Here is a 9,024-nt window from a genome sequence, read left to right on the forward strand (position 1 = left end):
ACTGATTAAGTTCACAGTCCACCAGACAAAGATTATTCAGAAGTATCATATGTATAATTTTTCCCACAGCCATCTTGTGGAAGTCAGTGTTCCACACGGAGGCAGTTTCAAGTAAAAAAAGAAGGAAGAAAAAAAGAATAAAATAGAAAGTACTTCACTTTAAAGAGGTAACTTTGCTTTACTAAAAATGTCTTTAAAAGACTGAAGTGTCAAAGACTGTAGGAAGCCTACCTGTTCTTCTGCAGAGGCCCTGTAGGCCTCATCAGATCTTTAGACTTACTCAATTTCTCCCATCAGGTTCTCTCCACTTCTCAATTCACAGGCAAGCCTGAGAGCACACAGCATCACAACACTACAAATATTTCCACCACAGTGAGCAAGAACTAGCATATAAAGTAATACACACTGGCAGGAGTGATCCTGAAATTCAAAAATTAACAATTTCAATGTGATCAAGAGCTCAACCGACTTCAACACATAAAATGTCCTGAGAACACTTGGCATTTTGCACTGGAAGAACTCTAAAGTAATAATCAAACACTACACATTGGAGTCTCTAGAAACTGGTATATCAGAAGGCTGTCTCCTGCTAACCCAGGCTATGCTGGACAGCAGTAGCTCAGAGGTATGCAAACATTCTAGATCTGCTGTTTCCTAAAAATGTCCCTTTATGAATATAACTCTTGTTCAAGAGCTATATAGCTCCTCCTTCCTTTTGTTATGCTTAAACATGGCTATTATTTTACTTTTAATACTTATTTCTTGCTCAACTTCATATGTTGTGTGTTTAAAAAAGAAGACTCGCGAATTGGGGATAAACTTTCTGAAGTTGGGGAATATCTTCTCATCCTAGCAGCTCTCAGTTCTAACAATTATAAACAGACTTGTGAGAATCCAGACTAGAGTGACAACAAAAACAGTGCCCTTATAAAATCTTATTCCTGGAAGAAAAATATAGTCTTTCCATCCTCTCATTCTGGTAATTCTCAACATTTCCTGAAAAAAAAAAAAAAAGAGTCACCCTTGGTCACACTGATTTCCCAATCCTCAGTAAGCTACAAAACCACTGACTAGCACTTAAAACTGCAGAGATGATCCGTCCCCAAAGAGCTAAAAAGGGGAAGAAAGGGGAGATTGGGGGGGCGGGGGGGGAAGGCATTCTCAAAGAGCTTCCAAATATAACTACAGGCAAGCAGAAGGATGACGACTTGGAGGTTATTTTTGAGGTTTAGCCAATGTTTGCCTGCAGGAGAATTACAATTTCAAAGACAAACAGCAAGGGATGCAGAGGGGAAGGAAGCTGTGTATTTCAAAGAACAGAAGTTTCTGAATAGAAAGTAACTAGGCCGTCTGGCATATATGAAACTGCAAAAAGCTCCCTTTTCTACTGTTGCCTACCATCCCAATCCCATTACACCTCCCACTGACCAGACATTTCAGGAGGGAAGCTTGAGAGTTCCCCTTTTCCCAAGGCCTGCTTTGGTTCTCTGCTGTCCCCCTGCAACTCATCCATTAGACTGTCTCTGTGTAGCAAAGTCACATTTTCATATGCTCTCTCTGGAACCCAGACTCCAGTTCTGAATGAGATTTCTAAACAACTGTGTTCTATAAAAGTATTTCTCAAAGACAAGAGCACAAAACTAACTACTGGACTAGCTAAAAATTTAGTTTTTTCCACCTCAGAAAATCACGTGGTATTTTAGCATAGTACAATGGAAGTCAGTACTCAGGAAAAAAGGATACTTTCTAGATTCTAACATCTCTTAGATACAACAAAAATCAATTCTGCCTGTTGGTCAACTTTATCTTTTCACTGCATGACTTGTCCACAATTGGTCATATGTCACTCATTTTCATTTTGACAGAAGCCATGGAAATTAAGCCAAAAGGTAATTCAAGTGTTCTATAACATGTAGGGCAAGGAGCAATTTCAGAATATAAGCATTTCTTGTATCCATACTTGGGTCTACGCTACCCAGCCCTTGGGGGTTATGGGAAGGGGGACGCAAAATGCTGCCATACACTTCAACTAGGAAAGAATTCCTAAATAATAGTAATTAAAAGAAATAATTAATAAAACCTCAATGCCTTTTTAAAGCAAGCAGAGCCTCCAAGTCTGATTTTAGCAAGCCATAAAAGTCTTTCACCTTAAGAATGCCCTAATATATTTACAAGAAAGTTGTCTTTGCACAAGGGGACAAGCAGGTAATGTTGACATTATCATGCTCTTGGAATGTTTATTAAACAATGATTTGTTCTTCTGGTAGACAAATAAAATTGAACTAGTTCAAGCTGCATGGACACAGATTTCACTAGCTGCTAACATAGCAAAACAAGCACGAAATTAGGAAGTGAAAGATTTATGAGGCCTGTGAAAGTAAATGTGATTTTGCATACAATACTGTTTCCACAAAATTTCTACCTGTTATTTTAACCAGATGTCAGCTCCTATTTCTAAAATAATACTTCTTTCCCAAAGATTAACAGATATTTTTACAATAACAGTACTTTAAAACCACGTTAGTTTTAACAAAGTACTACAGACATTTATATGAACTATTTTAATTTATTTCTGAACTGAAAGCCTGAAATACACAACTTAAAAACAGAGAACAGTACTGGCAAATCACTATTCTCAAGAGAAGAAAACCAAATGAGCAGAGGTCTTGACCTCTTACATAGCACAGCACCTCTAAAACTATTTTGCTTTTATCAACCCTCTAAACATTTCTTCTATGTACTGACATACAAAGTTTTTGCTGTAATTTCTGCTACAGCTATGTAAGGACTGATGCATTATCTTGTACAACTTGCACAAATTTCATTTAACCTACATCATTCACATAAAGTGCACAACTGCCATAAATTAGCAGCTATTAACCACAGGTGAATGCACTAGTATGTGTGCGCACATATGCATTTATAAAGTAATATATATAGTAGTACATGCAAACATATATGGGATGAACATACAGACTAAAAAGCCAACCTAGAATGCTGTGCTGAGGTCAAGGTAAATCAGAACCTCCTAGCAGAAACAGACTAAGGGACCACACAGCAGCCCACGGGAATTTATTTGGAGTGCTCTCTCTCCCTGCTACAGCTATGCTGGAAGCTTTCCAATATAATGACCCATAATCGTTTGCTTCTTTTGTTCTGCAGTTGATTTTGTTACTGTATCAAAGGTAATTCTCAAGCCACATCAATGCCATTTTTATGGCTGATGGCTTTCAAGGGTTCTTATGTCCCTTGCAAATGAAATGAAGCAAGTCCCAAAGGTCAGGATGCCACAGCTCACAACCAAATTGACCAACTAAAAAGATTTTATCAAGAAACATTTGATGTCCCTACTCATTGCAGGGGGGTTGGACTAAATGACCTTTGAGGGTCCCTTCCAGCCTAAACTATGATCATATCTTTAGAAAACAGTCATTTCCCATTGAAAAACAAAAACAAAATAACCAAAACCAAACAAAACACCACACACACAAAAAAAAAAACAAACAACACAAAAACAAAGCAAGTTATTCCAAGGAGAAGCATTGCATAGGAACAAAAAACTTAATACTAGAAAACCAGAAAAAAAAACATTGTTATTAATTACATAAGGTACCTGTTTCTGCTGCTGCACTGAGCGCATACACATAATACATTCTCAGTCTGTGATGACTAAATACTGGTTATATGCAATAAAAATAGGCACAGGTGGGAGAAAAGTACTTCCTTGTGTCTCACTTCTCCTATTTTTCCCCTTCTTCTCATTCCTTCCGCTTTTAAGAAAAATTTACAACAAAGGTCATTCTTAAGAAAAGTGAAGATAAAATTTAAAGGCAAACAAATCTATCAAGCAGGTGATACTGCAGTATCATCTGTATTTTATTCCTTTGCATAGAACGGTCAAAATCAAAAAAGATAGTCACCACGAGCCATATCTGAATTACCCTAGTTCAAAAACAAACAAACAACCCACCACCAAAAAAAAAGTCTCACCTGTGCAGATAAAAATTTGCACTAATCTTTTTAGCATGGTCTCACCTCCACCCCCATTATTAGGTTAGTGTAAGCTTTGATATAAGTATTATATTTAAATATCTTATTTTTAAAAATCTTTCATTACGAAGATTAAATTTAAATAAATACTCTTCCATCATGCGGGGGGGGGGGAGACGGACAACAAAACAACAAAATAAAAAAAACCAACAAAATAAAAAAAAAACAACAAAAAACGACCTACAACCAAACTTTCTTATCTATCAAAAGTACTTGAACTAATGTACCTCTATAAGTGGCAAATTCATAGGCCATGCACGTAAAATCAAGTCTCACAGAAACTCCACTTTTCATTGAAGTGCAAAGAGGGCTTTTTTGGATTTAGTTTTTTTAGATAAATGCTGTTAAGAAATGAATTAGGTTTTTAAGTTCAGAATAGGTTAACTGGAATATGGAGGGAAAAAAATAAAAATAAAAGTTAGCTAGAAGGTTTCCTTCCCTTCCCTAAATGACAATCACAACACAGTGTAACTTCTTGAGTCTCTTATGACCAGTTAATTTTGTTCACTACAGTTATCATGGAGTTCTAAATACAAAGAAAATGTTAAGTGCTTTCTAGACAGACAGCTAACAATTTTACTGAGAAACAGAATACACTTTCATTAAAAAAAAAAAATAGAAAGCTGGAAATCTTCATATCACAACTTAATTCCTTTGGAAAATTTGGTGTGATCTTGACCAAATTATCCAAAACATGTTTTACAAGTACTTTTCAACTCAGCATTTGGAGCTCATAGCTTCATCAGTCTTACAAAGCATGTCTCAAGTCCAGGATGAGAATAATCACACACACAGGAAATCTGTCCAGAAAAGATTCTGACTGAATTCAAATAAACCATACAATTTATCTTTCTGTCCCAAATTTTTATCCCTGCAAACCATTGCTCTTTTGTGATTTCCATTACCACTCTTTGGCCTTGTGCTTGTGCAGTTGCTCACAGTGATTTGTTTTCCCCCCCTCTTCTGACACTTGGGGCAGAAAAAAGAAATAAATTAAATATTGCAGAAGCAGAAATGAACAAGCAAAAATGAACAAAACCAGGCAATCACAAAAATGGTAACAGTGCTTGTTATCCAGTAACTTGAATACAGCTTCATTAATAACGACTACAGCAGTATCCTACATGATGTCCTCCATTAAACTCAAATATTTCAGACCTGGAAAAAAGCACCCAAAATTAAAGTAAAGGATGTATTCCACTGCTGACAAGCACAGAGTAAATGGAACAACTAACTTTCAGGAGAAGCATACAGATTTAACAAACATCTGAATCCTGATTTCTGAGGGCCGAGTTCTCATTCAGTGTACCACACGTTATTACCACCTGCTGTCAGCAGATAAACAGGCATGCTTCTTGTGATATCTTGATACTCATGAGCCTTCTTCTATATATAAATAAAACACACGTCAAACACTCTTTTTATCAGTGCTCTCTCCAATGAAGCTCATGCTCCACTTGACACTTCACATCCTAAAAAAAGAAGGCCAGAACAACAAACCTGCATACCACTAGCGCAAGTATCTCAAATACCATCTTAAAACAGCATGTATTCAAAAAAGTGCATGCAATTTAGTGGGTACATGCATTTTTTACTAGTTTTGCTTCCAATTTTTCTGAGTTTAGGAGAAAAATCTGTTGATTATAGCTTAAACATCTAACATTTAAAACTTTTCACCTTAAATATTCAATACAGCATATCAGATAATATTCTGAAGCATACTGTAGCCAAAAGAAAAAAAAATACTTAAAAAAACAAGGTATTAAAGAGCAAGTTCTCTTGTCACACAAAGACAACTCACCCCACCTGTACAGTACATAACCCTGAAATATCAACTCCTATGAGTTCTCAGCCACAAAAAATGGAAGCATAGAAGTTTCGTGAAACATGGTTTGTTTTTTTTTTCTTCCATTTGTAACATATCATCCAACAGTATTTACACTTATTAATGCTTATTCATGACTTCAGATATGGGAAAACAATTGACCTTTTTTCTTATTGGATTTTCTAAGGGTTAAGACCACCATTTCTTTCCAAAAAGGCAGAAATTGCCTTTAGTACCTTCATTTCTTAATCCTCTAAGCAATTTCATGAGCTCAATATGGCACTGTAAAATGAGTAACAGCAACAACAAAAACAACAAAAAAAAACCAACCCAAACCAACCAAACAAAAACAAAGAAAAAAAAAAAGGCAAAAAATCCAACCCAAATCCAAAGCTGTTGAGGATATTCCTGTCAGAAGTTTTAAATCCCCATCCTGGGAAAAAGGACAAAACAAAGGAAGATGAATGTGTCTATAGGAAATATTGTTACTCTATTTACGTCTATTTATGTCATCTTGCAAGACAGAGACCACAGAAACAGTTACTGAAAACTGCACTCCAATCACTCTCCTCAAAGTGAGATTCTTACTCTTCTTATCCATTGGGGAGCCCTAACACTTTGAATAAGTTAGGCCATAAGAGGCAGAAAGCCCTTCAATGACATTAGTAACTCAAACTATTTCCCTCAAAACAGAATTATATCAAAGTAGAAAACTTACAAGTATATAGCTTTAAAGTTTACTAGCACTTCATTAAAGCAAACCTCCTTTTCTCACGACAAATGGTTTCCCACCACTGGTGGGCCTTTAAGATTTCTGAATACGTAAAATCATAAAGTTTTGCACAGCTGAAGTCGGAAGAATCAATTGCTGCAGTTTAAGAAATCCTCCAACACGAAGTTATGCATACAATTCACTGTCGGAAGCAAGCACGTTGCCGAACGAGGCTGTAGTTAAACGGCCGCTGCAGAAGCAGCCTAACTCTTGGGAAGCAGCTCTAGGGTGCTGCGCTGTGAACGCAGACTGTAACCCACCTTCCAGCATCGACACTGCGCCGCTGCCGCAGAGCGAAGCTGCAGGTAGACACCTGATTTTAGCAACGTACAACAGATGGAACAGCAAAATAGAAGTTTAACTCCTGCATTCTATCGTTCCACAAACAAGCTCGAAACACACTACGCTGTAATTAGGGGCGACCAGAAAAGGTAAGGTAAAAAATAGTCACTGTTCCTTATTTCATCCCTCTACAGACCAAAAAGGATGGCAGGAAAGGTATATTTCAGGGGAGGATGGGGAGAAAAACACAACAGAAGTCTGTTTACAAAACAAGAGTGAAAGGGAGAAAACCAAACACTAATAAAAGGTTTTAGCCTTACTAAATACTGCGGAGCTTCTTCTCTCTTAAACGTAACTATCAGCAGGGAGTTCAGAAATGGGTTTTAAACCCGTAACACTGAGTAACACACGTATTTCAAGCTCTCCTTCAGCTAGCCGCAGGCAGGACACCAGTTACCTCTCCTGCAGAAAGCGAGCCCTGCAACTCCCCTCTGCAGCAGCAGCCGCCCCTACCGGCTGCGTTTATGTAATCTTTTATCACAGCCACCATGTTCCCGTGTTCGCAAGAACCTCGGAGCGGCACGGCACGGCACAGCCGGGCCCTGCCCACGCCTCTCCCCGCTGCCCAGGCAGCGAGGCCGCCCCGCACGGCGCAGCACGGCCCTCACCGCCGCGCTCAGCAAAGTTGTACGGGGCCCCAGGCAAGCTCCGGGGACGCGTGCCGCAGGGAAGCGCTCCCACAGCGGCGGGCACTGCCGCTACCGCCCGGCGACCGTACCGGAGCCGAGCCGCCACGCTCCACTGGGGCCGGCTGCAGCCGCCACGCCTGACGCAGCCGCTTTCAGCGCCGTGTCCCTGCGGGGTGGGGGGACTCACCGTGAAGGGCTGATCATGCAAGCTGCCCACCGAGAAGCAGTAGTCGCCAGGGTTCACAGCCCCCGTCAGCACCTGGTGCAGGTTCATGGCAAGAGGCCGCCCCGGCCCCCGCCGCTCAGCCTTGATTAGTCCCTCGGGCGCCGAGGAGGCGGCGGCCGCGCAGCCCGGGGGGCGTGGCCTGCTCGCGCATGTCTGCAGAGGCCGGGAGCGGGGGCCGCTCGTTGGGCCCGGTGTGGGGCGCAGTGAGGAGTGTGTCTTTCGTGTTAAGCTAGCCCCGCAAGATGCCACCTTGCGCTGACGGCGACGGGAGTGGCGTGCCTGACGCCGGGCCGGGCCGGGCCGAGCCGAGCATGAGCTGAGCTTAATTGATCTGACAGAAGCGGACGCCAAACGTGTCCAGCCGGCCGCTCCATCCCGCTGAAGTAGGAACCGAGTAGGTAGCCCTTGCAAGAGACAACGTTCCCGAACATGTCCCCTTCTAACTCGCGTTACTTCACAGGTGGAGGGACTCAGCCCCCGACTGTCCACAGGACGTGACAGGAGGAAGTGTCTGGCAAACGGAAATGTGGTTCTCCGAGACTTGGGACACGAAGAGGACATTTTCCTGGGACACCAGATCAGCTGTAGGCAGACGGGTTTTTGACCTTCCTCACGACATGGGGAAAAAGGAAGTGAGAGCCATCTAGGATGGGTGTTGCTTTACACACAGTTTAAGAGTAGGATTAATGGAGGCTGGTTTGTTCCAACAACACCAAAGGTCAAGACATAAAGTCAAGTTGGGCGCAAGTGCCACAGCAGAGAACCCTGCATGTCCTGATGCAGGAGGGTTTTCAGCTCCACCCTCTCAGGGCACCTTGCCATTTACATAGCTCTTCACCTGTAAAAGTACTGAAAGATTGAGGCGTCTCCTAGTTGCAAGAAAGCACAGCTACGCTGAAAGCACATTATAACTTGTTACTAATTTTCACACTGTAATTAGTTTTTAGTTTTCCATCAGTTTCTTATGCAGACTTCAGCGTTTCTTGTGTTTTCCATTGTAAATTACAGCTCCTACATCCATTTGCATTTTTACATTATCCAGATATTGGATATTAGAGCTGCTTTCTGCCCACCAGCTGTTCCGAGAAATAACACAAAATCAAAATAGTTTCATGATGTACAGGCATAACTTTCTGTATCACATCCCACAGTATTTATAAGGTGATACCATGTATCTGTA

General features: G+C 40.7%; 1 protein-coding gene across 1 annotated transcript in view; it reads right to left on the reverse strand.

The window, feature by feature from the left end:
• DMXL1 (Dmx like 1) overlaps positions 1-7,979 on the reverse strand; it is a 75,334-nt gene extending 67,355 nt beyond the window's left edge. The window contains exon 1 of the mRNA XM_061468700.1: positions 7,806-7,979. Within this exon, the coding sequence (XP_061324684.1) occupies positions 7,806-7,892 (87 nt within the window). The 5' untranslated portion in view covers positions 7,893-7,979. The remainder of the gene's footprint in view (positions 1-7,805) is intronic.
• Positions 7,980-9,024: the final 1,045 nt, after the last annotated feature.

This window comes from Pezoporus flaviventris, unplaced genomic scaffold, assembly GCF_033815535.1.
Source record: "Pezoporus flaviventris isolate CSIRO_AGI_PZ_B2104156 unplaced genomic scaffold, CSIRO_AGI_Pfla_v1 ptg000050l, whole genome shotgun sequence".
NCBI lineage: Eukaryota > Metazoa > Chordata > Aves > Psittaciformes > Psittacidae > Pezoporus > Pezoporus flaviventris.